This window comes from Loxodonta africana, chromosome 3 (genome assembly GCF_030014295.1).
Source record: "Loxodonta africana isolate mLoxAfr1 chromosome 3, mLoxAfr1.hap2, whole genome shotgun sequence".
Taxonomy (NCBI): domain Eukaryota; kingdom Metazoa; phylum Chordata; class Mammalia; order Proboscidea; family Elephantidae; genus Loxodonta; species Loxodonta africana.
Genome location: NC_087344.1, coordinates 206,462,789 through 206,490,735, shown reverse-complemented (window position 1 = coordinate 206,490,735; position 27,947 = coordinate 206,462,789). Strand labels below are relative to the sequence as shown.

At 44.2% G+C, this 27,947-nt stretch overlaps 1 protein-coding gene across 1 annotated transcript in view; it reads left to right on the top strand.

Annotated features, from left to right (window-relative positions):
- The first annotated feature begins 19,906 nt into the window (after positions 1–19,906).
- The window catches only part of ABCB10 (ATP binding cassette subfamily B member 10), a 53,021-nt gene continuing 44,980 nt past the window's right edge, over positions 19,907–27,947 (top strand). The window contains exon 1 of the mRNA XM_023553958.2: positions 19,907–20,447. Within this exon, the coding sequence (XP_023409726.2) occupies positions 19,922–20,447 (526 nt within the window). The 5' untranslated portion in view covers positions 19,907–19,921. The remainder of the gene's footprint in view (positions 20,448–27,947) is intronic.

The following is a 27,947-nucleotide window of genomic DNA, read 5'->3' as shown; positions in this document are numbered from 1 at the left end:
GATTTCCACTACACCCCAATTCAACTTGCATATTTGTCCTGTGCAAAAAAGAGATGGATCTAGGAAAATGACAGCTGATTATAAAAAACTTAACCAGTTGGCGATTCCAATTGCAGCTGTTGTTCCAGATGTGGTTTCATGGCTGGAGCAAATTAATATGTCTCCTGCTACCTCATATACAGCTAATAACCTGGCTAATGTCTTTTTCTCCATACCTGTTTAGAAGGACCACCATAAGCAGTTTGCTTTCAGCTGACAATGCCAGCAATACACCTTCAGTGTCCTACCTCAGAACTATAGCAACTCGCCAGCCCTATGTCATAATTTAGTCTGCAAGGATCTTGATCACCTTTCCCTTCCTCAAGAGGTCACACTGATCCATTACATTGATGACATTATGTATTGGACCTAGTAAGGAAGAAGTATCAGTGATTCTGGACTTATTGGTAAATTAATCTGACAAAAATTCAGGCACCTTCCACTTCAGTGAAATTTCTAGGGGTCCAGTGGTGTGGGGCATGTTGAGATATTCCTTCTAAAGTAAAGGATAAGTTATTTCATCTGCCCCTCCCACAACTAAAATGGGGGCACAATGCCTGGTGGGCCTCTTTGGATTTTGAAGGCAATATATCCCTCATTTGGGTGTGTTACTCCAGCCTACTTATTAAGTGATTCAGAAGGCTGCTAGTTTTGAGTGGTGCCCACAGCAAGAGAAGGCTCTGCCACAGGTTCAGGCTGCCATGAAAGCAGCTCTGCTACTTGGCCATATGATCCAGATGATGCAATAGTGCTTAAAGTGTCTGTGACAGATGGAGATGCTGTTTGGGGTCTTTGGCATGTCCCTATTAGTGAATTACAGCACCAGTCCTTAGGATTTTGGAGCAAAGCTCTGCCATCTTCTGCAGATAACTACTTCCCTTTTGAGAAACAGCTTTTGGCTTGTTACTGTGCCTCAGTAGAAACTGAACGCTTAACTATGGGCCATGAAATCACCATGTGGCCTGAACTGGATGTTGTCTGACCCACAAAGCCATAAATTTCAACATGCACAGCAGCACTCCATCAGTGGTATATACAAGATGAGGCCCAAGCAGGACCTGAAGTCTCAAGTAAGTTGCATGAGGAAGTGCAAAAATGTCCATGGTCTCCACTCCTGTCACATTACCTTCCATCTCCCAGTCTGCACCTATGGCCTCGTAGGGAGTTCCTTATGATTGCTTGACTGTGGAGGAGAAAACTTGTGCCTGATTTACTGATGGTTCCGTGCAATAAGCAGGCACCACTCAAAAGTGGCCAGCAGCAGCACCACCTTTTTGGGACTTTCCTGAAGGACAGTGGTGTGGGGAAGTCCCCCCAAATGGGTAGAACCTTGAGCAGTGCACTTGGTTGTTCTCTTTGCTTGGAAAGAGAAATTGCCAGATATGTGATTGTATACTGATTCATGGGCTGTGGCCAATGGTTTGGCTGGATGGTCAGTTATTGGTAGGAACTTGATTGGAAAATTGGAGACAAGGAGGCATGGGGAAGAGGTATGTGGCTGGACCTCTCTGAATGGGCCAAAGAAGTGAAGATACTTGTGTCTCCTGTGAATGGTCAGGAAACCCTGGTGGCATAGTGGTTAAGTGCTACGGCTGCTAACCAAGAGGTTGGCAGTTCAAATTCACCAGGCACTCCTTGAAAACTCTATGGGGCAGTTCTACTCTGTCCTATAGGGTCACTATGAATCAGAATTGACTCGACAGTAGTGGGTTTCATATTTGTTTTTTTTTGTGTGTGTGTGTGAATGGTCACCAAAGAGCGACTTCAACAGAGTAGGATTTTTATAATCCGGTGGATAGGATGACTGTGGAAACCATTCTGTTTCTCCAATCGCTCTTGTCATTGCCCAATGGGCTTGTGAACAAAGTAGCCATAGTGGCAGGGATGGAGCTCATGTAGGGGCTCAACAACATGGACTTCCACTCACTAAGGCTGACTTGGCTAGAGTCACTGCTGAGTGCCTAATCTGCCAGCAGCAGAGACCAACACTGAGTCCCCAATATGACATCATTCCTCAAAGTGATCAGTGAGCAATCTGGTGGCAGGTTGATTACAATGGATGGTTTCCATTGTGCAAAGAGTAGCATTTTGTTCTTACCGGAATAGACACTTACTCTGGGTATGGATTTGCTTTCTCTGCAAGCAGTGCTTCTGCCAAAACTACCATCTGTGGACTTACAGAATGCCTTACCCACTATCATGGTATCCCACACAGCATTGCCTTGGATCAAGGGACTTACTTCACGGCAAATGAAGTACGGCAATGGGCCCATGCTCATGGAATTCACTAGTCTTACCATGTCATCTATCATCCTGAAGCAGCTGGCTTGATAGAATGATGGAATGGCCTTGTAAAAACATAATTACAGCAACAGCTAGTTGGCAATACCCTGCAGGGCTGGGGTAATATCCTCCAAGAGGCTCTATATGCTCTAAACAAGCATCCAATATGTCGTGCTGTTTCTCCCCTAGCCAGGATTCATGGGTCCAGAAATCAAAGGGTGGAAATGGGAGTGGCACCACTCACTGCTACCCCTACTAATCCACTCATAAAATTTTTGCTTCCTGTCCCTGTGACATTATGCTCAGTGGGTCTATAGGCCTTAGTTCCAAATGGAGGACTGCTCCCATCTGGGGCACATGTCACTGATTCCATTGAACTGGAAATTAAGAATGTCACCTGGCCACTTTGGGCTTCTTATGGCTCTGGATCAACAGGCAAAGAAGGGAGCTACTATATTGGCTGGTGTGATTGATCCTAATTACCAAGAGGAAATCGGACAGATATTACATAATGGAGGTAAAGAAGAGTATGTCTGGAACACAGGATATCCTTTAGGATGTCTCTTAGTACTACCATGCCCTGTGATTAAAGTCAATGGAAAACTAAGCAACCCAATTTAAAGATGACTGTTAATGACCCAGGCCCTTCAGGAATGAAGGTTTGGGTCACCCCACCAGGCAAAGAGCCACGACCGGCTGAGGGGCTTGCTGAGGGCAGAGAATACGGAATAAGGTGGTGGAAGAAGGTAGTTCTAAATACCAGTTAAGACCACGTGATCAGTTGCAGAAATGAGATTGTAATTGTTATGAGTATTTATTCCTTGTATGTGTGCATCAAGTATTTTTGTTTTCTTCACTTATAAAACATAAGATGTAAATAGGGCTAGCGTGTTTTCAGTTATACACGTGTTAGTTGTATCATGTTAGGGCAAGCATGACTTCATAATTGTCTTTATTCAGAGATTATGTATGGTTTAAGGAGATGTGTGTACATGCCAAGCTGACAATGGGTGGGCTGTGATCATTGATGTTATGTGTCAGCTTGGCTGGGCCATGATTCTCAGTGGTGGCAGCTATGACATAGTTTGGTGGTTGGATAATGGTGTAATCACCTCCATGATGGGATCTGATATAATGTGATCACCTCCCTGATGGGATCTGCTATGAGTAGCCAGTCAGTTGAAAGGGAGTTTCCTGGGGGATGTGGCCTGCATCCAATATGTTTGAACTTTCTGTCAAAGCTTGCTGGTTTTTGCTGTGCTCTGGATCCTACATTCAGCCTGTAAGCATCTCACCCCCAGTTCTTGAGACTTGGGCCAGCAGCCTGCCTTCTTACCTGCTGATCATGGATTCGTCAGCCTTTGGAGCTGTGAGCAAGCAGCTGCTGTCTGACCTGTAGATCTTGGGATCATCAGCTTCTGCAGCTATGTGAGTCAGGAGAAGCCTCCAGCCTGAAGCCTGATGCCTGACTCATGGACTTGGGACTTGCCAGCCTCTACAATCACGTGAGCCATTTTCTGGATATAAATTTCTCTCTATATATACACGTATATATTTTTTTGTGCTTTACTTGTTTTGTTTTTATAGAGAACCCAGCCTAAGACAAAGTGACAAGCATCTCTGCCCCAGTGGACACCCAGTCCCTCTGAGCAGTATGCTCCAACTTCCGCCATTGCCCTGCCCCCCTGCCTGGACAAGATGGACTGCAAGCTTGGGCTAAGAGGAAGAAATGTACTAAGTGGGGTCAAATTACTCCCCATCAGATCACAGGCCACAGGCCAGGGAGAGTTTGTTGTGCTTCTTGTGCTGTGTCACTCCATGTACCCCAGCTCCTGCTGTCTAAATCTACTCCCTTGCCAGTCCTTTGAGAGGGACAATAACCAGGAAGTGGAATTGCTCTTGAAGTAATCCCACTGCCCTCAAGTTTCAATCAAAAGAAGTCCTTTTTGAATTCAACACCTGTTGGCCACTAAACCTATTAAGAGTCTATTCACTGGGAGTAGAATTTACCTCTTGATGTAGTTACACATCCACCAAGAGCACTTTCTTTCATTCTTGTGGGCAGGATTTGTTTTTCATCTGTTCCCTTGGCATTAATGCACAGTTTTTTACCTTGTACTATTAATCCACCTCACATCTGAGCAGCTTGCTTCTTTCTTTCCCAAACATACCTTAGAGATTTCTTGCCCTTCTTGGAGTCCAAGAAATATTATCTTAATCTCCAAAGAAGCTGTGAGAAGTTATCCTTATTTTCAAATGAGATAAGAAAGTCACAATAGTGTAAAACAATAACTCTTCTATATGTATGACAATCAGAATATATATATATATATATGTACATACACACTCGTGCATTGATTTTCATTCAAGAGTTTATCCATCAATTGGATTCATCGTGTGTGTGTGTGTGTGTGTGTGTGTGTAACGCCCATATAAATCCAAGTGATCCTTCTGATAATATTTATTGCCCATAACATTCTTTTTTTTTTTTAAGAGCCTTGAACTTTTGATTTAGATTGTATGCGTTAAATGCAAGTAGGAATGGTAGCATCAGAACCTGTCTAACTTCAGGGGGTATAATGACCAGGATCAGCCCAAGGCTGATCCCTACAAGGTAGAGGTCAGACATACCTCCTCTCTCCAATCTTCTTACCAATTCTGACACCAGCTGTCCCTCCCATGTCACTCTCTCCTTCTCTTCTGGGTTTGATAATCCATTGCAATGGCCACACAGAACTCATATACCATACTTACAGTTTAAGTAGTTTATTATGGAAGCAGTTTATCAAGGCTCAGGACCAACAGGCTACAACTCATAATCGGGATCAGGAAGCATGTAGGTAGATCCTCCCTTCTTCAGTGGAGCACAGCTCTCTAAGCCCCTTTTAGCTGTGCAGGCCTACTCACAGCCCCTTGAGGACAGGTTCCTCTTGGCTCTGCTATCTGTCATCATGGATTCTGCCGCTGGGCTCCTTCCAAGCCTGTCATCACTGGCTCTGCCACTGGGCCCCTTCCAGGCCTATTGCCATCTTCAGTGTTACAGCCCTTGGCCAGTGCTACAACTCTTTTAGGAGGTTCCTTGCCTCCTCTGTCTCTCTGCTTTTTCTCTCTTCTCTTTTCCTTCTGCTTTCTGTCTGAAAAACCTCTGTGGGGCTGGTTGCAAATATATAAAAAAAAAAAAAAAATCCTGTCAATTTCAAGGCATGGCCCTCCAGTGAGGACCACAAACTGACCAATCCCCTCTCAGTAAGCCACAGATGCTTCGTTTGCATAGTAGGCTACAGACACTTCATTTGCATAGTTAACTGACTAATCCCTGTAAGGTACATATCAACCAAAGGGCAGGAGGCAGCCCAGGACCAGACAAAAAGTATCAAAACGGGAGTTGTTTACAGCTTACCCAGGAAGTAACAAACCCTCCGGTGTAGAAAACTAGGGCAAAGTATCTCCTTAGGACTTAGGAGAAAAATCTCTCAAACTGTTTTTCCAACGAACCAAGGCAAAAGGCCACATAAAGGAACTCATTTCACCACATTATGCTAGTAGGTAATTCTTGTCTTGCATGTGGTTAGCTGAGTGGGATCTTTTTTTCAGCATGACATTTTTGTTGGCGATAATTATTGTTCATATTATTTCCCTGACTGAATTTTAAAAATGTAAACAACATAGAGAGGGTGTGTGTGTGTGTATATATGTGTTTTTATGACCCTTCTACACTAGAATTAATTTTCTGGAGACTCCAGGTTCCAGAGTGCACTGGTTGAAAAAGTCTGATGGAAGTCATGGTGGGGAAGGCAGGAAGTGAAGGCCAGTCCACCTTTCTCTGGCCCTTGCAACAGCAAGATTTTCTGGAAAGTAGGAAAAAGAAAGAGGAAGGTTAGATTTGGGGGGAGATTGTCACTTTCTCTCCAAGTGGGTGGATGTCTTTCCTTGACATTGCTTCAGCTGGGCTCACAGAGGAGCTGGTAGGATGTATGTATGATGTCAGGGTATGAGCTACGATCCCGCTTCTTTTCTGAAGTCGCCTAATAAAACCTTCCGCAAAGGGAACATACAAAATACACCCATTGCCGTCGAGTCAATTCCAACTCATAGCGACCATATAGGACAAAGTAGATCCGCCCCATAGGGCTTCCAAGGGTTGGCTGGTGGATCCAAGCTGCTGACCTTTTTGGTTAGCAGCCGAGCTCTTAACCACTGTGCCACCAGGGCTCTAAAGGGAACATACCTACTCATACTTACTCATAAATCCATAGAGTTGACTTCAAATTACACCCTGAATTCTAGATGTTCAGAATTTAGACACCAGTAAGAGGCTACCTTAAGTCAACTTGGGAGCCTCAATACCTTCCTGGGTCTAAGAGGTTGGAGTTTAGGGGATGACATGCTTTCTGTTCACTTCACACAGGCATTTAAGGCATGTTTAACCTCGCACTATCTTTCTATTGTCTTTGCCTCAAATATTTTGTGCTCCTTACTACCAGCCAGAATAGGGTGAGGCATGTGAGGCATTCTCCCCTGGGGTAAACTTTGCTGTTGTTAGGTACTATGGAATGGCTTTCGACTCATAGTGACCCCATGTACCACAAAATGGAACACTGCCCGGTGCTGCAACATCCTCAAGATAGTTGTTATGTTTGAGCCCATTGTCACAGCCACTGTGTCAATCCATCTTGTTGAGGGTCTTTCTCCTTTTTTTTGTGCTTTAAGTGAAAGTTTACAGCTCAAGTTAGCTTCTGATACAAAAATTTATGCACACGTTCTTATGTGACCTTACTTGCTCTCCCTATGTCAGCACACTACTTTCCACCCTGGATTTCCCATGTCCATTCAATTAGCTCCTGTCCCTTTCTGACTTCTCATCTCGCCTCCAAACAGGAGCTGCCCATATAGTCTCATGTATCTACTTGAACTAAGAAGCACATTTTTCACAAGTATCATTTTATGTCTTAGAGTCCAGTCTAATCTTAGTCTGAAGAGTTGGCATCAGGAATGGTTTTAGGTGTGCGTTAACAGAGTCTGTGGGCCATGTCTTCTGGGATTCCTCTAATCTCAGTCAAACCATTAAGTCTGGGTTTTTTACTAGAATTTGAGATCTGCACCCCATTTTTCTCCTCCTCCATCAGGGATTCTGTTGTGTTCCCTGTAGCCAGCCACCATCTAGTTCTTCTGGTCTCAGGCTGATGGAGCCTCTGGTTCATGTGGCCCTTTCTGTCTCTTGGACTAATATTTTCCTTGTGTCTTTGGTGTTCTTCATTCTCCTTTGCCCCAGGTGGGTTGAGACTAATTGATGCTTCTTAGATGGCCGCTCACTAGCTTTTAAGATCCCAGACACCACTCACCAAATTGGGATGCAGAACATTTTCTTAATAAACTTTGTTATGCCAATTGACCTGAATTGTCCCCTGAAGCCATGGTCCCCAGACCCGCTTTGGCTAGGACCTCCAGCACAACATTGAATAAGAGTGGTGATAAACGGCATCCTTGTCTGATTCCCTTTCTCAAGGTGGAATGCTTTCAAAATCTCCCCATTTAAGATAACGTTGGCTGTTGGCTTTGTATAAATACCCTTTATAATGCTGAGGAATTTTCCTTCTATTCCTATTTTGCTGAGAGTTTTTATCATGAATTGGTGTCGGACTTTGTCAAATGCCTTTTCTGCATCAATTGATAAGATCATGTAGTTCTTGTCTTTTGTTTTATTTATGTGACACAAGGTAAATATGAGCCCAAGAGACAGAAAGGGCCACATAAACCAGAGGCTCCATCAGCCTGAGACCCGAAGAACTAGATGGTGCCCAGCTACCACTGATCACTGCCCTGACGGGGAACAAAACAGAGAATCCCTGATGGCGCAGGAGAACAGTGGGATGCAGATCTTAAATTCTCGTAAAAAGACCAGGCTTAATGGTCTGACTGAGACTGGAGGAACCTTGATGGTCATGGTCCCTGGACCCTTTGATAGCCCAAGTTTGGAACCATTTCCAAAACCAACTCTACAGACAGGAATGGAACACTGCCAGGTGCTGCAACATCCTCAAGATAGTTGTTATATTTGAGCCCACTGTCTATAAGACAGACAATGATGCTGGTGAAGAGTGAACTTTGCAGCTCAAGTAGACACGAGACTACGTGGGCAACTCCTATCTGGTGGCGAAATGAGAAGGAAGAGGGTGACAGGAGCTGGATGAACGGGCATGGGGAATACAGGGTGGAGAGGAGGAATGTGCTGTCTCATTAAGGGGAGAGCAGCTGGGAGTGCATGGTGGGGTGTGTATGGCTTTTTTTTTTTTTATTAACTTTTATTGAGCTTCAAGTGAACGTTTACAAATCAAGTCAGACTGTCACATATAAGTTTATATGCACCTTATTCCATACTCCCACTTGCTCTCCCCCTAATGAGTCAGCCCTTCCAGTCTCTCCTTTCGTGACAATTTTGCCAGCTTCCAACTCTCTCTATCCTCCCATCCCCCCTCCAGACAGGAGATGCCAACACAGTCTCAAGTGTCCACTTGATATAATTAGCTCACTCTTCATCAGCATCTCTCTCCTACCCACTGTCCAGTCCCTTTCATGTCTGATGAGTTGTCTTCGGGGATGGTTCCTGTCCTGTGCCAACAGAAGGTTTGGGGACCATGACCGCCGGGATTCCTCCAGTCTGTCAGACCATTAAGTATGGTCTTTTTATGAGAATTTGGGTTCTGCATCCCACTGATCTCCTGCTCCCTCAGGGGTTCTCTGTTGTGCTCCCTGTCAGGGCAGTCATCGATTGTGGCCGGGCACCAACTAGTTCTTCTGGTCTCAGGATGATGTAGGTCTCTGGTTCATGTGGCCCTTTCTGTCTCTTGGGCTCTTAGTTGTCGTGTGACCTTGGTGTTCTTCATTCTCCTTTGCTCCAGGTGGGTTGAGACCAATTGATGCATCTTAGATGGCCGCTTGTTAGCATTTAAGACCCCAGACGCCACATTTCAAAGTGGGATGCAGAATGTCTTCATAATAGAATTATTTTGCCAATTGACTTAGAAGTCCCCTTAAACCATGGTCCCCAAACCCCCGCCCTTGCTCTGCTGACCTTTGAAGCATTCATTTTATCCCGGAAACTTCTTTGCTTTTGGTCCAGTCCAGTTGAGCTGACCTTCTATGTATTGAGTGTTGTCCTTCCCTTCACCTAAAGCAGTTCTTATCTACTAATTCATCAGTAAAAAACCTTCTCCCTCCCTCCCTCCCTCCCCTCCTCGTAACCACAAAAGTATGTATGTGTTCTTCTCAGTTTATACTATTTCTCAAGATCTTATAATAGTGGTCTTATACAGTATTTGTCCTTTTGCCTCTGACTACTTTCGCTCAGCATAATGCCTTCCAGGTTCCTCCATGTTATGAAATGTTTCACAGATTCATCACTGTTCTTTATCGATGGGTAGTATTCCATTGTGTGAATATACCACAATTTATTTAGCCATTCATCAGTTGATGGACACCTTGGTTGCTTCCAGCTTTTTGCTATTGTAAACAGAGCTGCAATAAACATGGGTGTGCATATATCTGTTTGTGTGAAGGCTCTTATTTCTCTGGGGTATATTCCGAGGACTGGGATTTCTGGGCTGTACGGTAGTTCTATTTCTAACTGTTTAAGATAACGCCAGATAGATTTCCAAAGTGGTTGTACCATTTTACATTCCCACCAGCAGTGTATGAGAGTTCCAATCTCTCCGCAGCCTCTCCAACATTTATTATTTTGTTTTTTGGATTAATGCCAGCCTTGTTGGAGTGAGATGGAATCTCATCGTAGTTTTAATTTGCATTTCTCTAATGGCTAATGATCGAGAGCATTTTCTCATGTATCTGTTGGCTGCCTCAATATCTTTTTTAGTGAAGTGTGTGTTCATATCCTTTGCCTACTTCTTGATTGGGTTGTTTGTCTTTTTGTGGTTGAGTTTTGACAGAATCATATAGATTTTAGAGATCAGGTGCTGGTCGGAGATGTCATAGCTGAAAATTTTTTCCCAGTCTGTAGGTGGTCTTTTTACTCTTTTGGTGAAGTCTTTAGATGAGCATAGGTGTTTGATTTTTAGGAGCTCCCAGTTATCTGGTTTCTCTTCGTCATTTTTGGTAATGTTTTGTATTCTGTTTATGCCTTGTATTAGGGCTCCTAAGGTTGTCCCTATTTTTTCTTCCATGATCTTTATCGTTTTAGTCTTTATGTTTAGGTCTTTGATCCACTTGGAGTTAGTTTTTGTGCATGGTGTGAGGTATGGGTCCTGTTTCATTGTTTTGCAAATGGATATCCAGTTATGCCAGCACCATTTGTTAAAAAGACTATCTTTTCCCCAATTAACTGACACTGGTCCTTTGTCAAATATCAGCTGCTCATATGTGGATGGATTTATATCTGGGTTCTCAATTCTGTTCCACTGGTCTATGTGCCTGTTGTTGTACCAATACTAGGCTGTTTTGACTACTGTGGCTGTATAATAGGTTCTGAAATCAGGTAGAGTGAGGCCTCCCACTTTTTTCTTCTTTTTCAGTAATGTTTTGCTTATCTGAGGCTTCTTACCCTTCCATATGAAGTTGGTGATTTGTTTCTCTATCACCTTAAAAAATGACATTGGAATTTGGATCGGAAGTGCATTGTATGTATAGATGGCTTTTGGTAGAATAGACATTTTTACTATGTTAAGTCGTCCCATCCATGAGCAAGGTATGTTTTTCCACTTAAGTATGTCCTTTTGAATTTCTTGTAGTAGAGCTTTGTAGTTTTCTTTGTATAGGTCTTTTACATCCTTGGTAAGATTTATTCCTAGGTATTTTATCTTCCTGGGGGCTACTGTGAATGGTATTGATTTGGTGATTTCCTCTTTGATGTTCTTTTTGTTGATGTAGAGGAATCCAAGTGATTTTTGTATGTTTATCTTATAACCTGAGACTCTGCCAAACTCTTCTATTAGTTTCAGTAGTTTTCTGGAGGATACCTTAGGGTTTTCTCTGTATAAGATCATGTCATCTGCAAATAGAGATAATTTTACTTCCTCCTTGCCAATCCGGATGCCCTTTATTTCTTTGTCTAGCCTAATTGCCCTGGCTAGGACTTCTAGCACAATGTTGAATAAGAGCGGTGATAAAGGACATCCTTGTCTGGTTCCCGTTCTCAAGGGAAATGCTTTCAGGTTCTCTCCATTTAGAATGATGTTGGCTGTTGGCTTTGCATTAAAAAAAAAATGCCCTTTATTATGTTGAGGAATTTTCCTTCAATTCTTACTTTGGTGAGAGTTTTTATCATAAAAGGGTGTTGGACTTTGTCAAATGCCTTTTCTGCATCAATTGATAAGATCATGTGGTTTTTGTCTTTTGTTTTATTTATGTGGTGGATTACATTAATGGTTTTTCTGATATTAAACCAGCCTTGCATACCTAGTATAAATCCCACTTGATCGTGGTGAATTATTTTTTTGATATGTTGTTGAATTCTATTGGCTAGAATTTTGTTGAGGATTTTTGCATCTATGTTCATGAGGGATATAGGTCTAAAATTTTCTTTTTTTGTAATGTCTTTACCTGGTTTTGGTATCAGGGAGATGGTGGCTTCATAGAATGAGTTGGGTAGTATTCCGTCATTTTCTATGCTTTGAAATACCTTCAGTAGTAGTGGTGTTAACTCTTCTCTGAAAGTTTGGTAGAACTCTGCAGTGAAGCCGTCCGGGCCAGGGCTTTTTTTTTGTTGGGAGTTTTTTGATTACCTTTTCAATCTCTTTTTTTGTTATGGGTCTACTTAGTTGTTCTACTTCTGAATGTGTTAGTTTAGGTAGGGAGTGTTTTTCCAGGAATTCATCCATTTCTTCTAGATTTGCAAATTTGTTAGAGTACAATTTTTCGTAATAATCTGATGTGATTCTTTTAATTTCAGTTGGGTCTGTTGTGATGTGTCCCTTCTCGTTTCTTATTCGGGTTATTTGTTTCCTTTCCTGTATTTCTTTAGTCAGTCTAGCCAATGGTTTATCAATTTTGTTAATTTTTTCAAAGAACCAGCTTTTGGCTTTGTTAATTCTTTCAGTTGTTTTTCTGTTCTCTAATTCATTTAGTTCAGCTCTAATTTTTATTATTTGTTTTCTTCTGGTGCCTGATGGATTCTTTTGTTGCTCACTTTCTATTTGTTCAAGTTGTAGGGACAGTTCTCTGCTTTTGGCTCTTTCTTCTTTTTGTATGTGTGCATTTATCGATATAAATTGGCCTCTGAGCACTGCTTTTGCTGTGTCCCAGAGGTTTTGACGGGAAGTATTTTCATTCTCGTTGCATTCTATGAATTTCCTTATTCCCTCTCGATGTCTTCTATAACCCAGTCTTTTTTCAGCAGGGTATTGTTCAGTTTCCAAGTATTTGATTTCTTTTCCCTAGTTTTTCTGTTATTGATTTCTAGTTTTATTGCCTTGTGGTCTGAAAAGATGCTTTGTAATATTTCGATGTTTTGGATTCCGCAAAGGTTTGTTTTATGACCTAATATGTGGTCTATTCTAGAGAATGTTCCATGTGCGCTAGAAAAAAAAGTATACTTTGCATCAGTTGGGTGGAGAGTTCTGTATAAGTCAATGAGGTCAAGTTAGTTGATTGTTGTAATTAGGTCTTCTGTGTCTCTATTGAGCTTCTTACTGGATGTCCTGTCCTTCTCCGAAAGTGGTGTGTTGAAGTCTCCTACTATAATTGTGGAGGTGTCTATCTCACTTTTCAGTTCTGTTAAAATTTGATTTATGTATCTTGCAGCCCTCTCTTTGGGTGCGTAAATATTTAATATGGTTATGTCTTCCTGATCAATTGTCCCTTTTATCATTATGTAGTGTCCTTCTTTATCCTTTGTGGTGGATTTAAGTCTAAAGTCTATTTTGTTAGAAATTAATATTGCTACTCCTCTTCTTTTTTGCTTATTGTTTGCTTGATATATTTTTTTCCATCCTTTGAGTTTTAGTTTGTTTGTGTCTCTAAGTCTAAGGTGTGTCTCTTGTAGGCAGCATATAGACGGATCGTGTTTCTTTATCCAGTCCAAGACTCTCTGTATCTTTATTGGTGCATTTAGTCCATTTACATTCAGCATAATTGTAGATAAATAAGTGTTTAGTGTTGTCATTTTGATGCCTTTTTATGTGTGTTGTTGACAATTTCATTTTTCCACTTACTTTTTTGTGCTGAGACGTTTTTCTTAGTAAATTGTGAGATCCTCATTTTCGTAGTGTTTGACTTTATGTTTGTTGAGTCGTTACGTTTTTCTTGGCTTTTATCTTGAGTTATGGAGTTGTTATACCTCTTTGTGGTTACCTTAATATTTACCCCTATTTTTCTAAGTAAAAACCTAACTTGTATTGTCCTATATCGCCTTGTATCACTCTCCATCTGGCAGTTTTATGCCTCCTGTATTTAGTCCCTCTTTTTTTAATTATTGTGATCTTTTACATATTGACTTCAATGATTCCCTGTTATGAGCATTTTTTTTTAATTAATCTTAATTTGTTTTTTGATTTCCCTATTTGAGTTGATATCAGGATGTTCTGTTTTGTGACCTTGTGTTGTGCTGGTATTTGATATTATTGGTTTTCTGACCAAACAATATCCTTTAGTTTTTCCTGTAGCTTTGGTTTGGTTTTTGCAAATTCTTTAAGCTTGTGTTTATCTGTAAATATCTTAATTTCGCCTTCATATTTCAGAGAGAGTTTTGCTGGATATATGATTCTTGGCTGGCAGTTTTTCTCCTTCAGTGCTCTGTATATGTCATCCCATTCCCTTCTTGCCTGCATGGTTTCTGCTGAGTAGTCTGAACTTATTCTTATTGATTCTCCCTTGAAGGAGACCTTTCTTTTATCCCTGGCTGCTTTTAAAATTTTCTCTTTATCTTTGGTTTTGGCAAGTTTGATGATAATATGTCTTGGTGTTTTTCTTTTTGGATCAATCTTAAATGGGGTTCGATGAGCATCTTGGATAGATATCCTTTCGTCTTTCATGATGTCAGGGAAGTTTTCTGTCAGCAGTTCTTCAACTATTTTCTCTGTGTTTTCTGTCCTCCCTCCCTGTTCTGGGACTCCAATCACACGCAAGTTATCCTTCTTGATAGAGTCCTACATGATCCTTAGGGTTTCTTCATTTTTTTAAATTCTTTTATCTGATTTTTTTTCAGCTATGTTGGTGTTCATTCCCTGGTCCTCCAGATGTCCCAGTCTGCATTCTAATTGCTCGAGTCTGCTCCTCTGACTTGCTATTGCATTGTCTAATTCTGTAATTTTATTGTTAATCTTTTGGATTTCTACATGCTGTCTCTCTATGGATTCTTGCAACTTATTAATTTTTCCACTATGTTCTTGAATAATCTTTTTGAGTTCTTCAACTGTTTTATCAGTGTGTTCCTTGGCTTTTTCTGCAGTTTGCCTTATTTCGTTTCTGATGTCTTGAAGCATTCTGTAAATTAGTTTTTTATATTCTGTATCTGATAATTCCAGGATTGTATCTTCATTTGGGAAAGATTTTGATTCTTTTGTTTGGGGGGTTGTAGAAGCTGTCATGGTCTGCTTCTTTATGTGGTTTGATATCGACTGCTGTCTCCGAGCCATCACTGAGTGGGACGCTGGCTCCAGGCTCCGAAAACAGTCGCTGCTTCCCCGTATTTGTTCGTTCTCCGTCTCTAAATCTGTGTTTGTTGTTCAGGGTTCGTAGATTGTTATGTATGTGATGGATTCACTTGTTTTTCCGAGTCTTTGTTGCAAGAGGGATCCGAGGTAGCGTCTACCTAGTCCGCCATCTTGGCCCCGCCTCTGTGTATGGCTTTTTGTATGAGAGGCTGACTTGATCTGTAAACTTTCACTTAAAGCCAAATAAATAAATAAAAAGGAAGATGGAAGGAATACTCAGAGTCACTATACCAAAAATAATTGGTTAACCTTCAATGGTTTTAGGAGGTAACGTATGGTCAGGCATCAATGGTGCTGAAGGAAGAAGTCCAAGCTGCACTGAAGGCATTGGTGAAATAAAAGGCTCAGAGAACTGATGGAATACCAACTGAAATGTTTTGAAAATCGGATGCAGCCCTGGAAGTGCTCACTCCTCTATGCCAAGAAATTTGGAAGACAGCTACCTGGCCAACTGACTGGAAGAGATCCATATTTATGCCTATTCCCAAGAAAGGTGATCCAACCGAATGTGGAAATTATTGATCAATATCACTAATACCACATGCAAGCAAAATTTTGCTGAAGATCATTCAAAAGTGCTGCAGCAGTATATTGACAAGGAACTGCAAGAAATTCAAGATGGATTTAGAAGTGGAAGTGGAACCAGGGATATCATGGCTGATGCCAGATGGATCCTGGCTGAAAGCAGAGAATACCAGAAAGATGTTTACTCATGTTTTATTGAGTATGCGAAGGCATTCAACTATGTGGACCATAACAAATTATGGATTACATTGCAGAGAATGGGAATTCCGGAACACTTAATTGTGCTCATGAGGAATCTGTATATGGATCAAGAGGCAGTCCATTGAACAGGACAAGAGGATGCTGCAAGGTTTAAAGTCAGGAAAGGTGTGTGTCAGGGTTGTATCCTTTCACCATACCTATTCAATCTGTATGCTCAGCAAATCTGAGAATCTGGACTGTATGAAGAAGAACGGGGCGTCAGGGTTGGAGGAAGCCTCATTAACAACCTGCATTATGCAGATGACACAACCTTGCTTGCTGAAAGTGAAGAGGACTTGAAGCACTTACTGATGAAGATCAAAGACCAGAGCCTTCAGTATGGACTACACCTCAACATAAAGAAAACAAAAATCCTCACAACTGGACCTCTAAGCAGCACCATAATAAACCGAGAAAAGATTGAGGTTGTCAAGGATTTCATTTTACTTGGATCCACAATCGGCACCCACGGAAGCAGCAGTCAAGAAATCAAAAGACACTTTGCCTTGGGCAAATCAGTACAAAAGACCTCTTTAAAGTGTTGAAAAGCAAAGGTGTCACTGTGATGGTTAAGATTATGTGTCTACTTGACTGGGCCATGATTCTTGGTGTTTATATGTGATCACTCCCATGATGAAATCTGAGTAGCCAATCAGTTGAAGGGGAGTTTCCTTGGGGGTGTGTCCTGCATCTGAATGTAAGCAGACATTCTGGCTTTTTGCTAGTTCTGGATCCTGTGGCTGCCTCCTGTTCTTGGGACTTGAGCTATCAGCTTATCTGCCAATCTTGGAATTTGTTGATCCTCACAGCCTGTGAGTGGGAGCCCTGCCCTCAAACCTGCCGATCTTGAGCTCACGAGCCCCTGCAGCTATGTGAATGAAGAGAAACCTTTTGGACTTGCCTGCCAATCTTGGGATTTGTAGATCTTCACAGCCTGTGAGTAAGAGCCTGCTCTCCGCGACCTGCCCATCTTGGGTTCACCAGTGCCTGCAGCTACGTGAATCGAGAGAAGCCTTTATCCTGATACACGGACTTGGGATGTTCCAGCCTCTGCAATCACATGAGCCGTTTCCTTGATGTAAATCTCTCTCTGTATATACTCATATGCTTGACTGGTTTTGCTTCTCTAGAGAGCCCAGTCTAAGTCACCTTGAGGACTAAGGTGCACCTGACCCAAGCCATGGTGCTTTCAATCACCTCGTATGCATGCATAAACTGGACAATGAATAAGGAAGGCTGAAGAAGAATTTACATCTTTGAATTGTGGTGTTTGCGAAGAATATTGACTATACCATTGTCATGGATTGAATTATGTCCCCTAAATGTGTGTATAGCATTTTGGCTGACCCATGATTCCCAGTATTGTGTGGTTGTCCTCCATTTTGTGATTGTAATTTTATGTTAAAGACGATTAGAGAGGGATTGTAACACCTTTACTAAGGTCACATCCCCGATCCAATGTAAAAGGAGTTTCTCTTGGGTGTGGCCTTCACCACCTTTTATCTTACAAGAGATAAAAAGAAAGGTAAACAAGCAGACAGTGGGGGACCTCATACCACCAAGAAAGCAGTGCTGGGGGCAGAGCATGTCCTTTCGACCTGGGGTCCCTGGGCAGAGAAGCTCTTAGTCTGGGGGAAGATTGATGAGAAAGCCAACAGAGAGAGAAAGCCTTCCCCTGGAGCTAAAGCCCAGAATTTGGACTTTTAGCCTACTTGATTGTGAAGAAATAAATTTCCCTTTGTTAAAGCCATCTACTTGTGGTTTTTTGTTACAGCAGCAGTAGATGACTAAGACAACCATGGACCGCCAAAAGAATGAACAAATCTGTCTTGGAAGAAGTACAACCAGAATGCCCCTTAGAAGCAAGGATGGTGAGACTACGTATCTCATACTTGGACATGTCATCAGAAGGGATCAGTCACTGGAAAAGGACATCATACTTGGTAAAGTATAGGGTCAGGGAAAAAGAGGAAGATCCCCAATGAGATGGATTGACATAGTGGCTGCAACAATGGGTACAAGCATAGCAACAATTGTGAGGATGCCACAGGACCAGGCAGTGTTTCGTTCTGTTGTGCACAGTGTTGCTATGAGTCATAATCAACTCCAGGGCACCTAACAACAACTGACCAGAGTGCATGAGAAGGTTCAAAAAGTAAATTAGCCTAGAGTTTTAGCCCTGTAGGAATATTGATACATATAAGCTAGGCTTGCAAAAAATGTTTTTCTTGTTTTAACTACAGGAATATTTTTATAAACAATAATAAATTTACACTGAAACACTGCACAAAAATTTTATAGACGGTCATTTTTGTGTTACCCCCTATGACATCACCACCTGGTGTGGCTGCACACACACCTTCCCCTCCCCCCCTTATGGAGCAGTTCTACTTTGTCACTTAAGGCCTCTAATGACTAGGAATCCATTTAGCAGCACCTAACAACAACCCTTCCCCCACGTGTCTGTCGGTTTGTTGTAACTGTGGGGGCTTGCGTGTTGCTGTGATGCTGGAAGCTATGCCACCGGTATTCATATACCAGCAGGGTCACCCATGGAGGACAGGTTTCAGCTGAGCTTCCAGACTAAGACAGACTAGAAAGAAGGACCCTGCAGTCTACTTCTGAAAAGCATTTGCCAGTGAAAACCTTATGAATAGCAGCGGAACATTGTCTGATATAGTGCTGGAAGGTGAGTCCCCCAGGTTGGAAGGCACTCCAAAGAGGACTGGGAAGAGCTGCCCGGCAGTTTCGTTCTGCTGTGCATAGGGTCGCTATGAGTCGGAACCGACTCGACGGCACCTAGCAACTACAACAACAACCCTTATGTAAGAACCAAGCAGGTTCCCTCTCTGTCCCTGAAACACAGCACAGAGACACCCCCACTGTGTAAAGTCTCCTTGTGTCCCTTGTGATCTGGTGGATTTATTTAAAACCCTCTTCTCTGGCTCTCCTTGCCAGTGTATTAAAGCACTTGTCTGTGAGATTAGATGAGAAGCTTAGGGGGCAGTGAGTCTAAATCAATGGTGAGAACGTTTGCACGGCTTGAAGAATGAGATCAATGTCAGTGAGCTGTACATGCAGAAATTGTCGAAATGGTCGTGACTGTGTATGTTTTTTCTCTCTCTCTCATACACACACACACAGACACAAACATTTCCTTCTGAATGCTCTGCTCCACTAGTCTGAGCAGCTGGGGTGCCTTGCCCATTTCTGCTATTGCACTTTTACGTACTTAGGTTATGAAATGATCCCTGCTCCTTTCTCAAGTTGTCCACGTTGTAATACTCGCCAACCACTCCTCCACAAAGCCTTTCAGAACAGAACTGCATGGGCCGCCGCGATTTCCCTCCCGGCGGCCGTCTCTGCACTGCAGCCTTGGGCGCGGCGCTGGGCCAGGGGACTGCAGGCGGGGACCCAGGCCGTGCCGACCGAGGCTCCGCTCCCGCGCTCTCCGAGCTCGTCGGCTTTTCGCCCCATCCTTGTGCCGGGCATCGTCTGGTCGCGCCTGCTCGCTTCACGGAGTTCTCCGGCGTCAGGAAGGGCTCGTGGGCGCCCCCAGTTGGTGCAGTAGGCGACGGAGAGCGTGGAAACCTTCCTGCAGCTGTAGTGAGCTGCGGCGGCGGCGTTGCTGGTTCCTCCTGCAAGCCCCGGGCCTGGTCTCCTTGGTGGCGCGGGAGTGGCGCCCCGTCTCCTTTTTCTGCCTGGGCGGCGCGCCGGTGCAGGAACTGCAGGGGGCGCTGTGGACGCACGCTTCTCAGGGTGTAGGGTGTGTGGTCTGGTCACCGCCCGAGGGTCGCGCGCGGCGATGGAGTGGCATGGAGCGCGGGCCCGTACGCTCCCGGCGGCTCCGGGCGCGTGCCGGAGCGCGGTGCCAGGGAGCCACGTGCGGATCGCGCCCGGCCCCCGACAGGAGGTGACAGCGCGGAAGGCGGGGCGGCGGGAGCGTTATCGGCGGGGACCAGAGCGGGCCGCGGCAGGCAGGGCCAGAGGCGCGGCGCGCACGCCCAGCCGCTCGGGGTCCGGATCCCGGCCGCGTCGCCGCCTGCCTGCGGAGGGGGGCCTCGCTGTGGGCGCGCCGGACTAAGGCCGGGGGAGGAGCCTCGGGGCTCCGCCGGCGCCCGGCGCCGGGGTGGAGGCGCAGAGGTCGGGGAGGAGGTCCAGCTCTCGGCGCCATGCGCTGTGCCTCCTCCTGGCAGCTGTGGCTCCTTCCGGCCGCCTCCGCTAGGGCTCCGGCTACGGCCGGTGCCCCCGGGCCCTGGCAGCCTCTGGTGGGCCTGGGGCGGCCGAGGCCTTGGGGCGCGGGGCTGGGGCTCTGCGGGGGTCTCGGAGCCGCACGCCTGCGCTGCTGGGGAAGCGCCTGGCCCGGCGGAGGCCTGAGTTCCAGCCGCGGAGTCCCCAGGCCGCCGGTGTCCGTGCCGGGACCGCCGTGCGCCCCCGGGAGTGCAGCAGGCATCGCGCGGCTACTAGGGCTCCGAGCGCGGCTTTCTGGCGCCTGCAGATGCGGGGCGCGCACGAGACTCCCGAGCGGCCTGGCCGCCTCTTCCCGGGCTGGGGGCGAGTCCTGGCGGCGCGGGTCGGCGGCTCCAGCAGCAGTGGCAGCTCCCGGAGACGACTCAGGGCTGCAGCCCTCGGTGGCCGGGCGCTCGGAGGCGAAGAAGCTCCTGGGGTTGGCGTATCCTGAGCGCTGGAGACTGGCAGGTAGGGGCGCACCGCGCCGTGTGTCTAAGAGGGGCCCGGCCAGATCTCTGCCCTTGACGCTTTTCCCCCATTCTCAGCGTTCCTTCCTCCTTCCTTCCTACTCTCCTCTGTCAACCCGCTGGAACAAGAGCTGCTTGTTCCAGAGCCACCTGGAGGGCCATTGAAGGGGGAGCAAAGAGGACAGGGAGAATCTGTCACCACTTTCTCCTCTCACTAGGCTAGACCACTTTTTAAACTTTGAGGAGGCACTAGGACAAGTGCTGACCAGGGAGCTCACTTCAGAGCATCTGCATGCAAAAAGTTAGGGCTTTCAGGTTAGCTGGCGACGTTCTCCGATTTGGTTTGTTTGTTTTCCTGACTTGTTGATGGATCCAAGTGGAGCAGGATCTCAGTAGAGTCTTGGGATCTGCTCCACCACCAACTTAGTGAAAACATCAGTTCTGGCGTTGGCAGCATTTGCAGAAAGTGCGGTTTTTTTCTGATTAAAAAAAAAAATTCTAACATAAAACATGCTTGTATTACGTATTTATCCTGCTTTTGAAAACATTATTTCTTTTAGGCAAGTTTATCAAGTAGCCCACAGTACTGCTACAGCATGAAGCAAATGATGAAAATTTCTGACTGGTCTCCTGGACTGTTCCTGCCTCCCTGAGCGGCAAAGCTACAGTTTATAGAGCCTTTTCAGAACAAGCAGTATTGCTCAGAGTCAGTGATCCATACATTACTGACGCTTTGAGAACCTGTAGAGCAGGACCTAAGGAAATCAGAATTAAGTGTTTTTTTTTTTTACATAAAAATTATTCTGCTTTTAGAAACAAAATCCAAATGAATAAAACAATTTTCTATCACTCCTCACTTGTAGCAGTATTTGGAGGACTGCTTTAAATGCAAAGGCCTTGTAAGATCTAAATGTTTTTGAACTTTCTCTAAGTTGTCCTCTTCTTTGTGTAAATATTTACTGAGCCCTTGGTGTGCTGTGCCCTGGTGTTACATTGGTAACCAGAAGTATGGTCCCTCATCCTGTGGGGGCTTCCAGCTTAGTGGCCAGAAAGCATTAAGGAAATAATCATATGAGTAGAAATAACTTGTGAGGAGGACGCAGGAAGAGGGTCTGTGAAGTTATCAGGTGTGACACTGATGAAGAAATCCACATACTTTGGTAGGAACCCATGGCTATAGAAAGGACTGATTTGTAATTTAGGACAGGTTCATGCTTTGGAGGGCAGTTACCTTCTGATTGGGTTTGAATATTAAAGCTCAGGGGGAGTCTTGGACTCAGTAAGGTATTAAAGAGGATCATTTCATAATTCAGTTGGTCGTGTGTAGAGTCTGATAGAAATAAGAATCTTTTCTCTCACAAAGGGAAATTCTGAGCCTTGGTGTTTTTACAGGGCTCTGAGCTGCTTAAGATGGGGCTATGCCTGGTGGTCTTTCTGTCCCCAGCTCTCTGTGGGGTGGGCCACAAAGCAGGAGTCCTGCCAGAGTGCTTTGAGAGAGGAATAAGGGACTGGACAGGCAGGCCCAGTAGGCTTTCAGAGACCCAGGCACACAGGGTGTGCCCAGCACCCCACCATGTAACTCAGAGTAAGTGTAAGGACACCCAGTCTTGTCTTGTTTTTGAAATATTGGATGTCAGAAAGGTTTCTTAGGTGTCAGGATTTGGTAGTGCCTGCGCATGCTTACAGTTGGCACAGGGGCTGCAGCAGTGGGCTCGAGCATAACGGTGATGGTGAGGATGGCGCAGGACCCGGGCTCTGTCGTACATAGGGCCGCTGTGAGTCGGAACCAGCTCAGAGGCACCTAACAACAACAATAGCACGTGCTTACACTGTGTCCTGGGCACTTCACATCCTTTTATTTTAAGATTGGAAACCATCTTCATCTGCCCTGTTGAAAAGTTGTGAATATGTAATTTGAGGAAATAAAACTGGGGTTGGTACACTAATTACTTTTGTTTTTTACTTTTACTTTTTAATCAGATAATAAATCCATATTGTATGTTATACGGACGGGACCTGATGAAAAGCTTATTAGGACGTGTGGTTTCCTCAGAAGTCATTACGTGTAATATATTGAAGCCAGTCTGAAGGGTGGCGTCTGTGGGATTAAGAGGAAGTGGGCATTATCAATTTGTCAGTTAGCATCGTGAGAGCAGCCTCAGACGTTGGCACATCTCTGAAATGCTGGAGATAAAGAGCAGTTGTGTGTGGTGGGTGGGTGGGTGGGGTTGTGCATGTGTATTTTTTCATCAAGATACCCAGAAAGATGAGTTGAAGAGAATGAACTGCAATGTTTATTCGTTAATTTTTAGAGAAACAAATACAAAGCCCTTTCTAGAAAATTCAGCTTTGTATTTCAAGAATATTACTTTCACCTGTCTTCAGCAGCTTGCTCAGTACGCACCTGAGCTGTGCAGCCAGAACACTTTGATGTTAACTTGTATGAGAAACTTTTAAAAACAGGGCCTGCCATTTGAAATGTTTGCAGATGTGTGTTGGAACAGTTTTAACATTATTTCCATTCATCTCCCGAGAATGAACTGGTGCCCTCTAACCTGCCCTTTGCCCCTTTTTCTGCTTTGCTTGCAAATTGGCAGCTGTCTTCCTGCAGCTCTGGTCTGCAAGGTTGGTGGGGAGCCTGTTTTTCACTGCTAACTCTCCATCTTATCACCTTGTCCAGAAGGAGCCTTCCAAGCCCAGTGTGGCTGGTTGGGATAAGAAGTAATTGTCACAGTCTCTTGCTGTGCCTGGCAGATAGGAGAGGCCACGGGGGACTTTAATCGCTCCGGCAGTGGGGACCGGTGGACCCAGTGCATAAAATCGGGTCTTGTGAAAAGTGAGCTGTTGGGCCCTCAGTATGTTGTGAGACTATAAACAGTGATGTGAACCTGGAGGTCATTTGGGCTGTGGGGCTTGGCCCCCAGAGGCAGCTTCCAGGTTAGACTGTGGAAGGTACAAACCCACCCGTCTTCTTCAGCCCCAACAAGTTAGTGTGCATGTTGGTGACTTGGAAGGACATGTATCACTTAAATTGTGATAGGGTTGTGTGGTTTGAAGTCAGGGCAGTTTTTAGAAGGTGGTGCCTGCCGAGAACTTTTGCTGAACTTGTAGATAGTTGTGTTTTCTGAAGAGAGACAATTTAGGTCCTACTGTAAAGGGACCAAAATGAATAGACTGATAAAGCCACTGAATGCAGTAAGCAAGGAGAAGTTACCTTAGAATGACTGTGTTTCCTGAAACCCACATTAGGACCCAGCTTCTGACAAGTGCAGTGACTTACGGGGCAATGAGGCTGAACCTTTGGAACTAGGATTGTTTCTGAGAATCATGGGAATCATGGTTGTTTGCTGTGGAATACCATATTTCAGAGAAAGTATTAACATTCTGTAGCTGTGCTGTGAAATATGGCTGGTTGGAATTGGTTTAAGTGTAAAATACACCCCGAATTTTAAAGGACTTAAAAAAAGAAAAAGAACTTAGTAGGAATAAAAGAATATATTTTATTGATTACATGTTGATAATATTTTGACTATATTGGGCACAGAATAAGTTATTACAATTTATTTCATCTGTTTTTACTTTCTCTAGTGTAGTGACTAGAAATCCTGTTTCTCCAGGGCAGTGCTGCCCTGCAGCCAGAGGCCAGCCGGCCTTTCTGTTGCTAACGCGGCGCACGTGCCTAACTCTGCAGCCCGCACTGACAGCCTGGCCTTGCACTCGCTGTGCGTGCCATGTCAGATCTCTGCTCTTCAAATTCCTCCCTGAAACTCCAAAAATTTCCTAAACTCTCTGAGCCTGAGTTTCCTCATCTGTTTTCTTCTAATTTACTAGCACCTCACGTCGTGACTTCCTCCTCTCTCCAGCTTAGACACCAGGTTCCTTCACTGCAGCCTCTGTCTTTCAAACACTCTTCTTGTTTGTCCCCTGTTATACTCACTTGCGTCCACTAAAATGTCTCCCAGACACCTGAAAACTCAACGTGCCTAAAAACCAACCTTACCTTCCTCCCCAAACCTGCATTCCCGCCTCTGTTCCTCGTCTCAGTAGATAGAGCCATGGGTAGACCCATTTGCCCAAGCCAGAAACATGGGCCATTCTTGCCCTCTCCTTTAATGATAACAGTAATAAAAATAATGCCTAATATTTATTGAGTGTTGACTAGATACTGGGCACTGTGTGAAATGCTTCACATACGTTGTCTAATTTAATCCTCACAACAGTTCCATGAGGGAGGTGTTATTTTTGTTGCCATTTTACAGCTGATGAAACCAAGGTGCAGAGAAGTCGAGTGACTCACCCAAGGTCAAAGAGCCAGAAGATGATAGATCTAGGCTTGTAGTTAGTCCTATCAGTCCCCATGTCAGAGCCGGCCTTCCTAACCTGCTTCTCAAATCAAAGCAGTCGTCATGTCCTGTAGGTTCTAATTCTTAAAAATATCTCAGATCTTTTTCATCTCACTCCATCCCCTCCACCACCTCCCCGCTTACCCTAGCACGTCTCTTGCCCAGATGACCAGGGCAGCATTCTGACTGGTCTCCCCTCTAGTCGTTGGCCTCCAGTCCTCTCCTGTAAAAATACAAAATTTGGTTGTATCACTCCCCAACAGCCTTGCTTACAGCAAAGTTCACATTCTGTGTGATAACCTGGACCCCACTTACCTCTCCACTGTGCCCAGATCTCTGCTCCAGCAAGCCTTTATACCCTGGAAGCCTTCGGCAGTCCTGACCGCCAGGCCCGGCTGTGCTCTCCACGTGGAATGCTTTCCTCTCCACCTCCCTCCACCCAGGTGTCGGAAGGTTGAGAGGACAAGCTTGGCTCAGAAGGTCGGTCTGCAGCGTATGAACTGGGTGACTTTGGACTTCAGCTTTCTCTCTGAAAAATGAGGATAGGGAGAGAAGTCATATAAAATACCTCAGGTAGTCGTGGGGGACACATCATAAGAGCTCAGTCCCGAGTGACGGGGTAGCTGAACCTGCCCAACACAACAGTCATGTGAATCGTTAACAGATACGCACACGTGTGCAGGTTGGTGGGTTGTAGGCGCAGTGTACATCTTTCCCCGCCTCCCCCAAGCTTCTGTCCTCGTTGTCAGTTGCCATGGAGTTGGCCCCCAAGTCACGGCAATCCCATGTGTGCAGAGTAGAACTACTCCATAGGATTTCATTTTAAGTAAAAGCTATAATATTTAATTTGAATGGAAAACATCAATGCGATTAGGATTTTTTTCTCTTTTTATAAAAACGTGTTTCCTAGCTTTGTCCATGAAAAAAGGCCTGAGAGTAATAACCCAATAGCAATTGCAATGTTAGTACAGATTGTGTCTCTGATACCGTTTCTCATCAAAAGGAATCAGGGTTCCTAAGAAAAAAGTCTAATTTTATGTCTGTGGCAGGAATCGTAGAAGATGAGCCAAAAATACTTTGGGTGAAAGCAAGAGATACTGCTGAGATGATGTGAGGAAGCCACAGGAGCCAACTTAAAATGGGTTCCACTGGGCCAAAGATGGCACAATTTAAACATCAAAAAGAATAATTACATCAGTGGGTTCAAATATACCAAATATGTGAAAATATGTAAGAATTTGTAAAAATACCACCTTGATTGGTCATCTCCAGCGTTTGTTAGGATACCAATGCATTGTCCTAAAAGTTTGTAAAAAATGTAGGGAATCAGTATTCTATCTTGCATTCTTGTAGAAGTTATATTTCAGATAACCAAATAGTTGGTGAGGGAATGCTGTTTATAGATGAGTTCCAGCTAGTAAATGCAGAAGGTGTAATAGACATAGAATATCCATGTTTTACAATTCATAATCACACAGTATTTCTAGGCACCACGTGTCAATGGCTGCTAAGCCACTAGGTGAAAGATTGGTAGAGGATTTTGCAGTGGTTGGATTAGGCTGGCAAAACCTGAACCAGACATTTCAGCCCCCCAAATATAAGGCAATAAGTACACATCCTCACCCATGAATTATTTTTGCCAAGGGAGGAAAAAGGCTGAATTTAACCAAGCCACGATATCTAACCACCAGTTTACAGGAATTATAAAGAATAAGGTTTCTATTAAACCACAATTAGTCAAAGCTGTAACATGGGAGCTCTTTAAGAGAAATGATCTGGTTTCTTCAAAAGATACTTGCCGTAAAAAGAGAAGAAGAACGCTTAAAAGAAGCACACCAACTAAATGTAAGGTGGACTTGTGGACGCTCACTAAAAAAAAAAAATAAGTGTAACAAGATTTTTGAGCTGTATGGATGGTGAGCTCTATTAGAGGGTCTATTAGGAAGACTCTCAACGAGGTGGAGTGACACAGTGGCTGCAGCAACAATGGGCTCAAGCATAACAATGATTGTAAGGATGGTGCAGGACCGGGCAGTGTTTCGTTCTGTTGTGCATAGGGTCACTATGAGTCGGAAGTGACTCAACGGCACCTAACAACAACAACAGCAACATTAGATGGTGTTAATGAATTATAGATAGATAAATAGCTACCATTGGGTTGACTCCAACTCATGGCGATCTTATGTACAACAGAACAAAATGTTTCCCAGTTTTGCATCATCCCTGCAATCACCAGCATGTTCCAGTCCATTGTAGAGACGATTGTGCCAATCCTTCTCAACTGAAGATCTCCCCTGTTTATGCTGGTCCTCTACTTCATCCAACGTGACGATCTTTTCCAGCAGTTGATCCCACCTGATGACGCACCCAAAGCAAGCAAGTCTGACAGTGTTCTGTTTTGATCCATAAGGTTTTCATTGGCTAATTTTTAGAAATACATTGCCAGGCCTTTCCTCCTAGTCGGTCTTTTTTTTTTTTTTTTGAGACTATATACAGCAAAACGTACTCCAATTCAACCATTTCTGCGTGTACAACTCAGTGACGTGGTTTACATTCTTCGAGTTGTGCAGCCACTCTCACCCTCCTTTTCTGAGTTGTTCCTTCCCCGTTAACGTAAATTCACTGCCCCCTGAGGTTCCTGTCTAATCTTTCAAGTTGCTGTTATCACTTTGATCCCAGAAAGTTCTTAAAACAGCCTAATGCTCGAGGCAGACATTTTTTTTTTTTACACTAGTTTAGCCAGACCATTGGGCTCCAAAGGGTTTTCATGGCTGTGAACTTTCAGAAGCAGATTGCTAGGTCTTACAAGGTGCCTCTGGGTGAGTTCAAGCCACCAGCCTCTCAGCTAGTAGACAAGCTCTTAACCATTTGCATCCCACCGTAGCTCTTCTACTAGCAATCTACATTTTAGATTTTCTTTACCTTTTTGTTTTTTTTTTTTTTGAGGGATGTTTCTTTTCTTCCTTGAATGCTGTGATTCAGCAGAATGAGAGTAACAGAAAGACCCTTGAAGGTCTGATTAAGAGACACAATGGTAGATTATATAAGCAGAAGTTCTGGGGTAACGTTAGGCAAGGATGAGGCAAGAGGCTTAACCACGGGGAAAAGATAGAGAAGAATTCCAGAAGAATTGCTGTGTGCTCACTGTGTGCTGGTGG